The 17,852-nt window shown below is 40.4% G+C and overlaps 1 protein-coding gene across 1 annotated transcript in view; it reads right to left on the bottom strand.

The window, feature by feature from the left end:
* The window catches only part of UBL3 (ubiquitin like 3), a 56,011-nt gene extending 40,990 nt beyond the window's left edge, over nt 1-15,021 (bottom strand). Inside the window, exon 1 of the mRNA XM_079298584.1 lies at nt 14,003-15,021. Coding sequence (XP_079154710.1) covers nt 14,003-14,029 — 27 coding nt within the window. The 5' untranslated portion in view covers nt 14,030-15,021. The remainder of the gene's footprint in view (nt 1-14,002) is intronic.
* Between the last annotated feature and the right edge of the window lie 2,831 nt (nt 15,022-17,852).

Genomic DNA, 17,852 nt, shown 5'->3' with positions numbered 1-17,852 from the left:
TCTTAGTAATGGAATCTGGCCACACAAAAGAAGTCTGCTTGGAAAAATCTACAAACTTTACTCTCATCAAAGGAATGAAGACTATATTTGGATATATATATCTATCTACACAGTTAATATGTAAAGATTCTTCTACATGAAGTTCCTTAAGACATGGAAAAGTGTACAAGCAAAATAACTTTGATGACAATTTATGCTAGAAAGGTTTCATTTACGGTCATTAGATTTGTACCTCAACTTAAAAAAGCAAACCATAACCAGCAACAACAAAAACACAACAAAAAACACCACACATACAAAATTAATGTTTCAAAACTTAAATTCAGACAGAAGTGCTAATATGAAACACACCAGAAAGGCTTCACTCAATTTGTAAGTTAATCTTTAGCAGTACACATATATCAAAAGCTGCCCTCCAAAATATAAATGGAAAATATATTCATCAAAATATAAGTGTGAAATTTACTCCAGTATCCAACTGGAGAAATTGCACTGAACTGTTAGGGCAGTGATAACAAGCTTCCCCGCATTTATATCTTACATAATGCCAAAGAATCCTCATTATTTAATTATGTAAGCATAATTTTACAACCCACTCATATTCATTTCTGCTCCGAGGATATGAAATATCTTGCAAACATTTCAGGCCAAATGTCAAGAGAGACCTGTCAAGCTTCAAGCAGTGAATTATTTTAACCTTAATACAAAAAACCCCCAAACCAATCCATATCTTTCTCTGCAAGATTCCATTATAAAAAGTTCAGTTAATGAAACAACATAGCATTAGTACAGACAGTGTTCTTTCTCTCCTGCTCTACAGTTGTGATTACATACATAAGCAAAAACACACAATATTTCTGCTGTGATTTTTAGAACATACCACTCAGGTCCAATTTTTTACAACAGATTATGGTGAGACTGGATAATGCTCTTTAAAATTTTTCAGAATTTTGCCAAATTAACCCAATTTGCACTTGTTTGATAACCTAGATTACTTTTAAATTTACTGTGATAACATGCATAAAATTCCTTTTTCTTCTTTTTAACAGGCCATGTGCAACAGCTTAGATAGGATCTCACTTAGCAAAGTCTGCAACTACACTGTACCTGCTTCACCACCACAAGCAGCTGTACAGTATTTCCATGCTGTAGTTAGGAGAAGATCTGCTACATTCAAATGGCAGTAATGTATTTTGAATCCCAGAAAATTTTCTTTCTTTTGCAGTGTTCACATGTGTAGATATGAGAGTTTTCTGTAGGAAATAACAAAGCTGGTAGAACTGTGATTACCTGCAAATTGAACCATTTAATGATTTTGAAACACTACTTAATGATTTTAAGCTAGGAAAAGTCAAGCTATCAAAAACCAGTATGAAAGGACTGGAAATGAGGTTTTACAAAGCTCCAACAGCCTCAAAAGAATTACCTAAATATATACATCTAGTGCTATTTCCAGGTGTTGTGAAATAATCCCTTTGTAGAGAGCAGCTGCATCTCCTGCAGGGCATGGGTCTCCTGCAGCCCACGTGTCATTGCTGCCTGCCCTTTCTGGCCATCCTGAGAACACTGGCATGTGGACACTGGCACTGGATGCCATGTTTAGGCAACTGAATCATGCTTGAAGCTTTATTGCTGTAGAGCCTGTATTTGGTAAGGTAAGATTTACTTTTGCCAAAAGGTGAGATAATGTTTACATGGACACTTCCCAGCAGTTTTTCCACCCAGCAAACTAACACACACTGCTTTTCTATCTCCACTCAGCAGCAATACTAAAAATACAAATATTAAGTGATGGATTTGGATGTTTGTGTCTGGAAGGCAGAGGAACAGCAAGGGTGTTCTTCATCAGAAATCTGTTATCATTTGACACACTGAAAGCTTAATTAAATGGAATTTAATCACTCCAAGTACAACCTATGCATGGTAAGAGAAATTAATTACAATTCCTTGACTGTTTCTTGCAGCCCATTGTGCTTGTACAGTAAATTAATGTCCATAAATAAGCCTGATGGCTTTGACACTGAGATGTTCAGTGTCTGTACCTTTATCACCACATGATTGTGGAATCATGATTTGTCTTTCCCTTTTACTCCTTTCAGCTGCTACCATCATCCTCCTACAAACTGCTACAGTACTCCAAAATGCCTACACTGACAAGTGAATGCCATCTTACCCAGCCAGCCAGCAAGAACTACTTTGAAGCAATTCAAAAGACTTCCCTTCCCTACCCCAATGGCTCCACAGACACTCTGGGGGTTTAGCCAATAAAGCTTCCAACAGAGCTCCACAAAAAAACTGCTGGCTTTATCCAAAAGTCAAACACAGGACAAAAATACAAAACTACTATATTTTTGGATTTTGAGTAAGTAATTTTTGCATAGAAAATTTTAAATTGCTACAACAAAGAGCTATGGGTCTTCCTAAAAACTGGATCCCATTTTTTAGAACAATGTTACAATCCGATTTTACAAGAAAAGCCATGATGTGATACAAAACAGCAGAAAATGCTGTGTTCATTCAAGTATAATTCTCTACCTTCCATTTCCTGCAAAACAACATCAAGTCAAAGCAAAGAAAGAACATCTTCAAAACTGTATGTCAAATGGACTTCATTTCTATAGGCTAAGAATTACAAGATAAAACAAGAAGTTTCATTTTTTTTTTCTTTCCTGAAGAGAACAATAAAGGGGAACAAAATCACTCCAAACCACAAGTTCATTATATAAAAAAATTCATAACCTAGGACACTTACTTAAGCATCAAAGTCAGGACAAACATGCAGGAGCAGAATCAAGTATGAAAGGCAGCAAATTATTTACCTGCACTCTGCCTTATCTGGCACTACTCAGCACACTGAATTATTCACTTTGGTGCTTGTCTGTTGGTTGTGGGCTTTTTTAAAGCTGACTTTGAAATTTACCAAGCAGCACATTTGGAGATAAAGGCACTGACTGATAATCATCCTGTGCTCTATGCTTAGGGCAAGCTGTCTTTCCTACATTTCATTTCCTGAAAAAAAATTAATACAGAATTTAAAGGAGATAATTTAAGAATAAAACTAAATCCCCATGTCCTTGAGTGCTGGGAACTATTCTGGATTTTTCTTCTTCTCCTGAGATTGTTCCAGATTTAAACTGAGGGAATGCTATTTAAAAAGTAGGAACATAAAAACTGACAGATACATTAATTCAATATTTGAAAATCAAGAGCTCAGAATTAATGCTTTATTGAAAGATCAACAAAAACACATCAAAAAAAACCACGTGATTCTCAAATAGTAAGAGTGGAAAGAAATACTAATACTAACATAACCCTAAAAACCAGCTTCCCCATATGCATTAGCCTCAAAACTTGCTTTTTACATCTCATTAACAAATACAGTTACAACCTTTCTCCAAATGTTCTTGGGAGCATTTTTCAATGTATAAATATTTTATTGTCTTTTGCCTGATTTTAATTAACTCACTTCCCACAAGTCTTTTGAAATAAACCCTTCACATCCGCACAGAGCACGCTGGCTTAACTGAAATGCTGGTAAAGTCATGCTCTGAACAACTGAGACTGACAGGCACAGGAGGTGTACCAGAGCACAGCTAGCTTGAGAAATTTCAACAGAATTTGACTAAAATATGAAATGTCATTAAAGAAAACAAACCACAAAAAAACCCACAAAAAAGTCTTGATCTTTTTTGAATTTCGTTTGACTCACTCCAAACTGTAAGATTTTATTCCCTGAAGCTCTGCTGCAGAGTTATCTAGCATAGGAATGCATTTGAATGAAACTACATTTCCACAACATCCACCATTTTTGATAAATAATAACCTTCCCAAAAACAGATGGATTTTGATTAAGTATTTGTTAAGAAGACTAGTATCACAGGAAGGCTAAGATTAAGATTTACCTTCCAAGAAAAATTTGAACAGTGCAGGAAGATAAGACACAGATGCAACCTTTGAACAATGAGGAGATGCTGAATAAGGGGAAGAGCAAAAGCACATGGTTCTGGAAAAAGACAATTATGCATTTACACCACAGGATGGATAAATATTGCTGAACAGTCAGATATTTAGGACCAGTTGCACGCCAATTAACAAGTCGAGGGAGTTCCCCCAATATGGGGTTTCCATGCGTGACATAGCACTGCTGTACATCCATCACACTCACAGCAGCAGAATGCACAAGATAAAATTGAAAGCCACAAAATCTGCACTGAAAGACAATCTCAGCTTAAAAATGCCAGGCTCTTTGTAGAGAGATATTTCAGTCTTCATAGTTAATTCAGGGACAGTTACAGCTGTGCTTCTGCAGTCCACCCCCACCAAAAGTTCACCCTTAAAAATTTTCCACTCCTTACTCCTGCCATTAAGTGCAAGGAGCACATATGCTGGGATCATCAAGTGCCTGCATGAGAATGCTGGAACAAGGGGTTTTGTGCAACTGCACTGCAGCCCTCCATAGGGATTTCCCTGGCTACCCCTTGAACCACCTTCTCCCTTTCTAGTGAGAAGAAACAATTCAAAAGCAACCAAATTAAAATAATTTTGCAAATACCTGCTGCCACTTTCACCAGAGCTCTCATCACAACCTTGCTCACAGTTTACCGAGCATTCCACCCACTATGATGGCTGTTTTGAACCTCCAAATAATTTTAAACATATGTAATTCGAAAAAAAAAAAATAATCCGTTTGCAGACTTACATGAAATTCTGATTTATCCAGAAATATATTGGCCAGATGCAGTCAGCAGACAGCAATCAAACCCAGTTGCAGCTTCTCTTTATTAAGAGTTCCTAGCTATCTTGCCATTAGTTACAAAAATGAGCTCCTCATAACAAAGTCAAATATCTCAGTAAGAAACTGATGTATTGGTGCCAGACCTAACCTATTGCACTCAAAAACCTCAGTCTTTTGTCTATAATACCAGAAATATCCACATGCATAATCCTTTTTTATTAGATAAAAGCTTCCCTTCCTACTTTCTTGAGATTGAAATGAACTTGCATAAAATACTTAACATATCTTTAAATTATATAAGTGGTATCTAAAACACCTTTTTTTGGAAATCCACAGCATGAAGAATACACATGACAGCATATTTTGCTATAAAATCTTTGAATATTCATGCCAAACATTACTGCACTTACATGCTGTAATACAGGTGGTGGAAGTTACTAATTTCATGTTGGACTTCATGTTAACATCATTACCACTGAAACATATGGACTCAGCAAATGTGGATTTATTCTCCACATGTAAAATATTTTAATAAAGCTTTTTGCAAGTTTGGAGTTTACTGCCAAAAAAAAAAAAAACTTATACAAGGATGAAAAGTATAAATCACTAAAACTTGCAAGTGCAATAGAGTTTGTATCACAGATCAATAACCTGGATTCAAAAGTCAGAGCTAAGCTTTCACTGTCACACCACACAACTGTTATGATGCACAGATTAAAAATACATTCACAGACAAAATGACATAAATATTCACATGTAATATGCCCTAAGTAATCTGTTGTGCATCAAATACAACCACCAAGCATTATTCTAAGAATTAACTTTATTTTGATGTTACTGCCCATACAAATAAAAATTCTACAAATAAAATAAAATACTGCAACCAGGTATTCCAGACTTTAAAACCACACAAAGGCTTCTAGTTATTCTCTTACAGCATATAAAAGTAAGTATGTCAAAAAAATCTTGTGCAGTATTTAATCTTCAAAGAAAATTAAAATAAATACTGAAAAGAAATGCTATTTTAAAAGAACTACTTTATAGCAATGTAATTTATAGTAAGTTTTCTGAGACTTACTAGTATATACCGCATATATTCACATACAGATTGGCACTAATCTACTTTTAAGAAGAGAATCCTGAATTTACAACCTCAGCTATGAAAGATTTTTGACTAGCACTGCACTTCACTACTTTATCACCATTCCATTATTTCTCTATATTAAAAACATATGTCAGATTTGGGGGACAGATTAGGTAGTACCATCTAGAGCACACATTAAGTATCAGAAACAGATTATGGTGATGTGGATCTCTGCCAAACCACAGAGCATTGCAACATCACAACTCTACTGAGGAGATACCAACCAAGGCTACAGGATACCGCTGTGAAGTACTGTTCTTTTTGAGATTAAATACACCATTCTTTTCAATCTCAAAGAAGAACACATATAACTCACTTCTGTTTATTTTGAAATTGGTATCCCACTTTTATCAAGTGCTGGAGATAACTTCTTATGCAATATGAAACAGTTAATGTTGCATAATGAAGACCACAGAGGAGCTTACACAGAAACTCAGCACTACCTAAAAAAAAAAACAAAAAAAAAAAGGCTTTGCTTTCATTTCCATCCTAACTGTCCATAGAGTCACAGACTAAAATCCAGAGCCTCAGCTGCAGCTAAAAAGCACCCCAGGATAAGACCACCTTTGTTCCTCAGCAGTGGTCCAAGCCCTTGACATAAATCAGACCAGCCCCAAGAGAGACCAAAACCATCACAGCAGGTAGACAGAGACAAGCACTTCCAGTTTGTATCCCTTGTGTGAACACCAAGTATCATCTTGGCACCTCCATCCCACTAAAGCACAGATGCCTTGTTAGGTAATAGAAAACAAACCTACCAAACTCCCAGTCAGAATCTCTGGTTTTACTTGGCTAATTTCTATGGGATACATAAAACTCAAGGAGTTTCTTGCTTGCTTCTGTCTCCATAATGACAGTGTCATGGAATAGTCTCAGCTAAACTCTGCCACAAGCCTTCCCTTTAACTCTAAACTGAATCTCCCAAATAATTTTAAGTAAGCAGACAAACCAAAACAAACCCACAAATGTAATCCTGTCACTGGCAAGCTATTTTCAAATTTCTTTACAGAAAGTAAGAAAAAAACCTCCAAGAGTTATGCAATCTGTCAAATCTTCATTCTACACAAAGTTTCTATCTGTGGAAAATGTACACTATTTTTTTTAATCACATTTTACCATACGTGTGCAGTCTTACTACAAATTGAGAGCAGGCCTTCACTGTGGATGGTTTACAAGCAGCAATAAATGTATCCTCTGTCAAGGAGCTAAACACAATCCCAGTTGGCAACCACAAAATATACCAAATTTCCACAAATACATAAGAGCTGTCAGCTGCAACATTTAAGTACTTCTGCAGAACTATACCTCTCAGGCTCAGTAAACCTACAAAAAAGTAACTTTTCTGTAAGTATTGCTCTCAAAACCAAACAGACCTACCCTAAATAATTTATCTACATTGCTAGAAAGCTTTTATAGCAACTTTTTTCCCCACTTCAAATCTCTTTTCAGGTATTGAAGTGCACAATGCTATTTGCAGAACCTCAATTGATGTCTCAGCAACCTTTCTTTTACCAACTCTTGCAAAGTCTTGACTATTCATGGGCTTTTTTCCCATGACTTTACAATCAGTGCTTTCAACACTTAGTACATCTGTGACTTTATATTTGCCTGGAGGTATACTAAATGAAAAATGTTTCAGTCATTTTGTTGAGATGTTCAGCAACATATGTATAACTGAAACTGTCAAAAATTGAGGACTAGCCTTCTAAAAGAAATTACAGAATAATTTTTAACAGTAACTGAATTCCAAAAGACAGATCTCCAAATTATGTGGAAACCAGTGAAGAGCTGGGGTCTCAACATTTAGGTTTTATATTAGCATAATGAAATTAACATTTCTCATTGACATGCTGCTCATTGTCCAACTCTTCTAAAATGAAAACAACACACTCAGTCATTTTCCTTTAAAAATTACAATGAGCTAAAGTTTACCCATGCAAAATTGTGTCAGGAAAGGCTTGCTACTTTAGTAGCCTCAATTAATTGCTGCAAAAACAGACTTAATGTGAAAAAGAATACCGATCAGCAGCAGTGTCTTTCACCATATTCAGAATAAGAAATAAACAGCCTAGTGGATCCAATACTGTACTTGGAAGAGACCAAAAATAAGCTGAATTATCTCTTTTACATAAACCATAAGAATGATTAGTCACATTCCAGATATTTCTGGATTCCTGCAAGCTAGGGTAGCACTCACAGGCTGAGTCAGAACCGAGGTCTCCATTCTGCTCACTATTGCATAAGCAGATACAGAGACATCTCCAAAAGTTTACATTCTGAGTTTTACTGAGTAACAAAGCTGACTGACCAGAAGTATAAAACGAGTAAATCCCACTGACTAAAAACACTGTGACCATGGCTCTCAACATTCACAAAATTACACCTAGAAGGAGCTCCCAACTAAAAAAAGTAGCAAAGCGTGCCTTTAGTTATTTTATTCATAGTATCATGAAAGTATTTGTTACCAAGACAGCTGCAAGGACCACATTCAGACAGCCTAAGTTCCTACTGCAGCCTTGAGCCAAACCAAGGAAGTGAGATATGGGCTTTGAATGACCCAAAGTTTAGATCTAGAAGTGCACAAAGCAGTCTCAAGCTCCACAGGGAAACACTGACTACAGATTCCTGACATTGTGCCTAATTCCACATCTGAGAGGTGCAACTTGTCTCCATTCAGGCCCTGACTGATCTGGTCATTTACCAGATGATGTCTGCTGATTTTTAAACATGCACAATTGAGCATTCCTGCTGTAGATATGATCGTTTTCCTCACATATACTCAACATTTGTATTTTCCCTCTCAGTCCCGCTGGAACCTGCCAGCAGCTACCTCCCAGCATTCCCAACATGGGAGGAGTTAAATGTCCTTCAGCATACATCCCCTCCAGTAGTTCATGAAGTTCGACAACAAAAGCAGAAAGAAACCAGTTCAGGTAATGACAACAACAAGGGTGGGTGGCAGGAAGGAAGGAACAGTTTATATCATCAGCCTACACTTCCATCTGAACTATTGAGCTGCACCACAGCCCAGAGTAAGGATCAATCCAACCACAAGTTACATCTCCTCAACCCCAAAGAAAAAGGGATGAAGGTAATGCAAACATTGTTTCAGAATATGTCAGATGTATATACTAATACAAACAATAATAACACACTAGTTACAAAGTTTCTCCTACAGTGCCATACACAAAAAAAGTCAGTTGTTGCTAAATGTTTCTTTTTGGTAGTTAGATACAGTTTTAATCTGTGAAACAAAAAAGAAAAAAGAAAAGGTGGATAGGGGAAATTATAAAGACCAATAATTTTGTAGTTTATCCAAATATATACACACTGAAGACAAGCTTTAGTAAGTTTATCCCTGGCCACTGCCTCAGACAGCAGAGAAAGAGGTTTTTCATTTGATTACAAGAAGCACTGCAATATGTTACAAAGGCTCAACTGGCTTATATATTGGCCCAATATATAAGGAGTCAGAAGCTTCTCCAAGCTCTTCTTTCTAACACAGATCCCACCTCCAATTCCTTCCCCAAGAAGAGAAAAACAAAACAAACATTGAGAATGGCAAAAGATAGGCTACTCATTTCTGTTACAATCAGCAAATAATTGTGGAAGAAAAATTTAAAAAATTTTAAAAATATCCATACAGAAGAACTCAATTAGTTATTTTTATCACATAATGTAATGAATTAGGACTTTCAACATGTGGGGGATTCAAAAATACAGAGAAATAATCATACTTCTATTGCTACAGAAACATAAGCGACTTAAGACTATTATGCACAAAAGCTACTGGGAATACAATAATTTTCAAAACCACAAAAAGGATCCACTGAAGGCAGAAGGAAAAGCAGTTAAAACAGAAGAATAGAGATGCAGGCCTTCTCACATTTTGTTCTGATACATTAAAATGCTATACTGAAAAAACTATTTTCTATGCTCCAAGTGTAGTATAATGCTACTGCACCTATTATTCTTAAATGAAATAATTTTTTAGACTGAATGATGGAGAACAAAACTCAGCTGCCACACAACCAGCTACTCCTTTAAGTTGCTCATATCTGAACCTTATTCTTGCAGGCCAAAATTCCCGTACTGACGTAGTATCAGTTCCTGTCCTTTTCCACTGTTAGTCGCCATCAATATGCATTAGAAATCAAGTCCCTATCTATGTTCAACTATTCATCAACGTTCTATATTAAATTTCCTATAAAAGAAGATGCACATACACATTTCCACTAGAGATGCTGACTCTAATAAGGAGGGAGCTGAGCAGGGTTTCTATTTGTTATTCTTCATCTTTTAACATTGACCACATACAACCATTTTAGACCATATGCTTCATGTTCTTCTATGTCTGCAAATGTCTCGCACCAAACATTCATTTTTCTTAAAAATAATTCCTACCATACCATCTACATCTCTGAAGTCTAGCACATGGATTGTAGAGCCGTGCACATTAAAATTAAAACCTTTCATTGTTTGGTAGATTCCAATATTTTGCTGTTTACCAAATGCAGAAAACCCCAACAAACCAACAAGAAAACAAACCAACAATAAAATCCCCACCCTGAGCCAAAAGCATCACTCTCTCTTACTGCTCAGACAGAAAAAGAATTGGATCTCCTAGAGGGCATGCAAAGAACTGCCCAGAAAGAAAGTGCTGGCAGAGCCTTTTCATACCGACATAAAACACACGGACTGCAGGAAACTGCAGTGGGCACTGTCAAGACTTTTTAGTCAAGCAGATGATTTTCTGTGGACTCCTAAAATCCTTATAGTTAGAAGAATTCTAACTATAAGAAGTATCACAGGCACACAGAATACAGAGAGGAACCTTCCCAGATTCTGATGATAACTCTACTAAAATAAAGGGGATTATTCAATTCAGTAAGAACTTCTTGACTGAGCATATGCTTTTCATAGCTTGCTTTAAAATTGTCAGCTAGAGTGTTTAAACACATACCAAACCATTTTCATTTGGTCCACTCAAGAAGCCAGTGTGATTAATTTCACAAGTCCATAAACCACTGCATGTCTATTTATCATTACAAAAGAAATACAACTTGCAAACAGCCCTGCTGTTATTCACAGTCAAACTAACTGCTACCAAATGGTAAAACTGATAAACTGCCTGATTAAATTACTGAACATAATCAGAGGTGCCCTCCTGCCACTACAGTCACCAGAGCTTATGTGAAAAATTCAGCAAAATTAGGCTTGAGATATGCAGTTTAGTCTTCAAAAACTGTCTCAGACACATCTAGTCCCAATAAAGTTAATGAAACAGCTCAGGTAGAGAGGTCAATATTAGCAGGCTTCATTCCAGGAGTGGAGTTCTAACCTGTAAGTAGCACAGATTGCTAGGGAATAATGCACCACAAACTTACAACACCTGGAATGTGGTGTGTCACTATCCAATTTATTAGTGGAATGCAAATGATAAAGTACTGTGTTAATTATTTAGGAAGTGATGTTGAAATGGTTAGCTGGTAAAAACTGCTGTAGTTCTGGAAACAAGTCAAGTCAATGTCAGAGAACAGGAGACTGGGTCAAATTATGTCTGCTTAGAAATATGAAGCTTACTGGAAATCAGATAATTTACTATGAATTTATGTACACCAGATCATTCTCAAAGGTGGGACAGGAAGACAAATTAACACATTTTTAAGAAGCAGCAATTATAATATTATTATTATTATTATGAGGAGGAGGTTAGTTCATGAACCTGACATAAACTGTTTCAAACATTATTATTATAATACTTATGTAATTCATAGCTGATTTACTAAGTATAATGGAGTCTTCATAAAATGACACTCCATCACACTGCTGCCAGCTCCTACAGAAATGGGAAATCAATTTTTTGCAAATGCAAATTACACAGTGGGTGGGTAAGAGAAATGCAAACTGCAAAATCCTACACTAAATAAAAACATATATAAACATGGTGACAGCCTGGTAAGGGCTCCTCTTCAAATAGCTAAGGAATGGCAATCCCATTTTCCTTCCTGAACAAACTCCTTTCAAATATGGAGGACGGCAACAACAGGAGACCAAAAATGAGTTTTCAAGCAATTTTTTCCTAGAGTAATATTTATTTGTTGTAATTAATAACTGGAATTTCTACAGCAAACTTTCAGAGAGAAACTGCACCTAATACTGCAGAAACTAAGAGAAAAATGATCCCGTGACAGGCCAGAAAATATTTATTTAGCTAAATTCTACCAACACTGGTAACATCTTCATTCAAATGTTTTTGTAATGACTCAGTATTTAAACATCACTATGTATAACAAGCTTCTTCCTGATTTGAATAAACAGAGCAGCACTAGGCCCAGCTATCCCGAGCAGTGGTATTCTCATTACACTGTAACAACGTAAGGTAATAGTTTTCATATAAAATTTTTATTTTGCCTATCTTAAAATCTGTGCACTTTGCAGCAAACGCCAAGCATTACAAACCTAGAGGCAGCAGCGGGACTCCCAGGCTGGCAGGCAGGCCCTAGGAGGAGCACGGAGGTGGCAGCTCAGCCCAGGGTGACAGGGAGGAGGAGTGTGTTTCGTGTCATAGTCAAGGGACTCCTCCAGGCAACTTAAAAAGCAGCACTGAGAGATTTGCACCTAATCCTCCACGGCCCAGGAGAGGATTGCTGTGACATAACGCTAGACAGCCACGTGCAGGAGAGAAGGGGGTTCAAAAGGCTCTAAGAGCAGAGAGAGAGACACTAAAAAGAAATACATGAAAACTGATAGCTGAGGAGCTTATTGCCTCTCAGTTTAAATCCCTTCATCGCTCTTTTCATCCAGGGGAGGCAGAATTTATTTATAGTATTTGAGAAAGGCGGAGAAAAAAAAAAAAAAAAAAAAAAAAAAAAGGAAAAAATCTGAAAGCTTGTATCTTGCTGTTTTATCATCCTCTGTATCTTACTGTTTCTGCTTCTTTTTCTTTCTTTGGTCAAAATTCACTCATTGTGACTGCTATACAAAAACTGTGAAGGAAATGCAGAAAGCAAGCAACTAAACAGACACCATCATTCCAATAGCCCAGTCGCCATACATATCCCAATTAAGTGTACATCAATGACTTAAACAAGGGCTACTCCGTTTTATTGTTCTCCCTACCGGGTCAGGTTTTACCCACAAAACAGAACTTCACCCCGAAATTTAAAAAAAACATAGACAAGTCCTTTGCTTTTGGGGAGGAAAAAAAGTACCTTTAAATGTGAACAACCGTGTGGAAATGCGTGAAAATATTCTGCTGTAAGAATAAAGAATTAACATACCAAACTGCAGCTACAAGTTCGTGGGTGCTTTTTCCAACTAAGAGACTTATGAAAATATATCCTGATTTATGGAAATACATACAAATGGAGAAAGTCGTACTGAACGGAAGATTACCTAGCAGACCTGATTCACCCTAGCTTCTCATGATTTGCTATACCTTCCTGTTTTAAATGTACTGAGCCGAGTATCCAATACAAGCTGAAGTACAGTCCGCCATAAGAAGTACTAGGAGTGCCCTTGAAAAATGTCCAGATTGCAGCTAGTGCACAAAGGACCTCGCCATGAAAATAAAGCGCATGAAAATTTCTCTCTCGCTCTTGAGCCGGCAGCAAGTGAAGAGATTAACTTCCCACCAACATTTGAAGACAAAGCTTTGGCAAGACACAAGCCAAATTTAAGAGGTTTAGAAAGGGAGATAGAATAAAAAATGAAAAGAAAGAAAGAAAGAAATGGGTCGAGCAATTCATCCCGAATGCTCTGCTTCGGATTTATCCCCCACCAAAAAATGCTCGGAGCTGAGGAGCAGTGCTACACGAGCCAAGCGTGAGCACTCAGGTAACTGACTGCCATAGGTAAGGGAGTCTGGCATCCCCCTTCCCTCGCTACACGGGAGGCGACGCTGCAGATCTCCCACTCCACCACCAAAAAGCGAAGTAGAACCAGCATCTAGGGTGGGAGGGGGAAGGTAATTAACTGGGAACTTTATGTTCCTTAAATATGCAACCAAGACCTTTTTTTTTCTTCCCACGCCCCTCTTCTTTCCATGTTATATGTCAAAACTAGGCAGAAATAAACGTTATTCTATAATAAAACTATTAAATAAACAGTACAACACTCACCATATCAGCTGGAACGCTGCTGGACATTTTGATGTTACCCTAAATGGCTTAAATTCAACTTTAAAAAAAAAAAAAAAAAAAAAAAAAAAAGAAAGAAAAGAAAAGAAAAGAAAAAAGCAGCAGCACGAGGAGCAGCCCGACGGAGATCTTCAAGATGCAAAACCGGTGTCAGTATCGGAGACAGCAGCTTCCACGTCCCCTACGCCAAAGAGGTGCCCGATAAGCAGCGGGGAAGGGGCCGGCTGAGGAGCAGGAATATCCAGGGGCAGCGGTGCCGGGCTGGACCGGAGGAGCCAGCGGGAGACCAGAGATGGCAGCAGATCCCTGTCAGCGGCGGCGGCAGCAGCACCAGCGGTGCCAGGTAGAGCAGGCGGCAGGACTACAACGCCACATGAGCTGCGTGCGGGCTTTTTCCCCCCTTCTCGCCCTCAGCCTTCTCTCCCAGCCCCGACAAATGACGACGGGATGATTCACACGGGATAATGGAGCGTCCAAGTCACCTCCTCAGCCGGCGCGGGCGACCCAGGCAGGACCTGGCTGCTGCCCTGGGCGGCGGGGCAGGGAGGCGGGAGGGCCGGGGTGGGCCCGGGGCCGCTGGGGAGGACGCCGGGCTGCGGCCCCCCTAGGCGGTGTGCGGCATCCAAGAGCGCCCGGCGGGGACGCGGGCCGGGGAGGGAAGGGAGGGAGGGCGCTCGGAGGGGAGAGCCCTCCCCCGCGGCGCTCGGAGGGGGCCGGGGGGCGTTCGACGGCGGCCGCCTCCCGCAGCCTCAGCTCTCCGCTCGCATCGCCGCCGCCGCCTCCTCAGCCCTCCCTCCCTCCCTCCCCCGCCTCGTCCGCCGGCGGCTCCGGCCGCCCCCCGAGAGCCGCGCTGCGAGCCGGAGGTGCCGCTCCTTCAGCGCGATCCTCGCCCGCAGCCGCCCCCTGTCATCTTCGGCTCAAGCCAACATGGCGCCCGCCGAGCCGAGCGAGGGGATGCGGCAGGGGAGACACGGACCCTCCGCCGCCGCCTCCGCCGCCCCCGCTCCCGCGCGTCACACGCCGCCGCCCCGCGCGGCACCATGGGGCTTGTAGGCGCCGGGGCCGTTCGCCGCCGGGGCGGGGCCGCCCGCCCTCCGCGGGCCCCGGCCCGCTCGCCCCGTCGGGGCAGCCCCTCGGCTCCGCCGCTCCCCCCGGGCCGTCAATCGGCGCTGTCCCCCCGCGGGCGCTGCAGATCCCCTCGCAGCCCCTGCCTCCCGCAGAGGGTGCCGCTCCCGGCGTGCGGGCCCGCGCCGTCCCCTTGGACGGCTTCCAGAAACAACAAAAAAAGTAATTACCGTAGAATGTTAAGGGTTTGGACTGGAGCTTAAAGATCATCTAGTCCTAATCCACCCTGCCACGAGACTAGGTTGCTCGAGGCCTTATCCAACCTGGCCTTGAACATCCACAACCTGCCTGAGCAACCTTTTCCAGTGCTTCACTGCCCTCTGAGCAAAGAATGTCTTCCTAATATCTATATTGTCCCTCTTTATGTTTGGACCCATTGCTCTTTGTCCTATTACCCATCCTCCTATCATTACACTTTCTGACAAGAATCCCTCTACAGATTCCCTGTAGATAAGCTGTATTTTCATGTTGCTGTTTTAATTGTTTTGCACCCCAGATCTTCAAGTCTGGGCCTGTACATCACATTTTTGCTTTTCTCATTCTCACATTATTCTATAGGTTTTTCTTTGGGTTTGGGGGTTTTTTTTAAATTATTTTAATTATTTAATTTTTGTTTTCCAAACTGTAGATTTTCCAGACTGTAGGATTGGCAGTGCAAACAATGACTGCCACCTTGGAAGCACCTGGAGAAAGGGAGCTCCTTCATCCTGTCAAATGCCCCTTCAAAAGCCACCTTGCTTAATGAAGAGCTCTGCACTTTGTTATGGACCCAAATTATCAGAATCTGTGTGTGCAACTGGTGTTTTATCCCTTATTCCAGACAGCTCCTGGAGACCAGCATTCAACAAAGAAAGGCAGTGCCTGATGAAAAGTGCACTGCGGCTCAAATACACAAAAAAATCCACAAGGCACATGTCTGCTGAAGAAATGAGTTGGCCTTTTGAGAGGGGTGTGGGTAGGCACATTCACATACCAATACTGTGAAACTGTCCAAGAAAAGAAAAATAAATCAAGAAAATCAAGCAGATGGTGACAGATGGTTCCTTTGTGGACAAATCTCATGCAAAACCACAGGAAATTAAGACAGAGTTGTTCCCTTTAATTCTAAAAGTTCGAATCTGCCTTTCCTCTTTAGGACTTCATACTGCAAAGGCAAAACATTGTTCCTTGCAGGGGTTATAATTCTTTACTTTGTACTCTGCCCCAAAATAGTACAAAACTTTTGACTTCAGAAGATAAATCTGACAGCAAGCAGCCCCATTTGATGCCTGGGAAAAGAGTTGGGGCCAACAGAAGTGGCCATGCATGTGTGATCTCTGTGAGAATTCTGTACTGCCACATTGTGTGACTTTAGGCATGTCACTCCCTCTCCTGTCAGCCAAATTCTCTTAGACTGTACATTTTTGGGAGTCAATGACAGCCCAAATCTCTGTCATGCCTTCTGGACACCAACAGGATAAAAGGTCTTGTGTTTGTGGGAGCAATAGCAAGTTGTTGAAGCACTGCTTACTCTCTCTCCAACTGGCTGTCCCTGAGGGGCAGAGAAAGTACAAGAGGAGAGTTAAAGAGATGAGACTTGAAAGATGGCTCTCTCTTTCAAACACGATGCATTCTTGGGTATCTATGACTCCCTGATTGAATCAGTGACAGACTAAAAATTATAAAAGATCTTGCTTAGTAGAGTTTATTACTAGAACCTTACTAATGTAGGCTTTTCCCTGAAAACAATCAAACAAACAAACAAACAGAAATTATCTAAAAACTTACATACAGCAGCTAAAGTTTAATCAGGAGGTAAGATCTGCTCCAAGGCCGTGCTGCAGACCAGCCCTTCACTCCTCTCAGACAGCAGCCCTGTGCAGGTACCTCGAGGTGATCCAGGCAGTTTAGGAAGTGCCCTGCCCATACCTTTCCCACTAGCACTCTTGTTGTAGGGGCAAGAGAACAGGCACCACAGCTGCTTTACAGGCACTGCACATCACAGCTGTCTCCTGATGTAATCTGAAATTGGTGGCAGCACGGTTATGTCCTTGAGCACTCTGTGTCTGCTGAGGTGCATGGCCCTTCCCACCTCCCCTGCTACAAGCAGGCAATGCAGACAGTGGGGCTTTGTAATCCTTTGCAGCTCACAGGGTGGATTGCCAAAGATTATGTGGAAATACCCATCCCCTGAACATCAAGGAGTCCATGTGCCCGGGCAAGTCAGGCAAGTAAGGGCAGCAGCAAGCACAGGCAAACTGGATGAGGGGTCAGCAAGGCAAGCAGGCAGCTGCAGGGCACGTCCACTGCACTGGAGATGGCTCTTTTTAATGTTTTCGTAGAGGAACTCTTCTGTGGTACATAATGATAAACACATCCAAAGGACATAACCACAGGAGAGAAAACAGCATTATTCTATGGGTTTTGCATTTTTGCCTCTATTTTAGCAGTCCATTAAGAGGAAGGATCATGTGTTGGTGAAGCAGTGGGGTACAGGAGGATTCAGGAGTCCTGGCTACTTTGAGTCTTTTCTGCTTTGTGTATGCAGTTAACTTGGTCAGCTTCTCTGGTAAGTGTTGTATAAATGAGGATCAGCTCCTCTCTGATACACAGCAGTACTGACCAAGAGATGTCAATTACCTTTTAAATTATTATTTTGATTACCATCTATTTGAATCTATAGTTATGACTGCTAGCCAGAATGCCCAAGCATTAGGCACAGTACAGT

This window comes from Erithacus rubecula (assembly GCF_903797595.1).
Source record: "Erithacus rubecula genome assembly, chromosome: 1".
Classification (NCBI taxonomy): Eukaryota; Metazoa; Chordata; class Aves; order Passeriformes; family Muscicapidae; genus Erithacus; species Erithacus rubecula.
The sequence above is the reverse complement of the archived record's forward strand: the minus strand, read 5'-3'. Positions and strand labels throughout refer to the sequence as shown.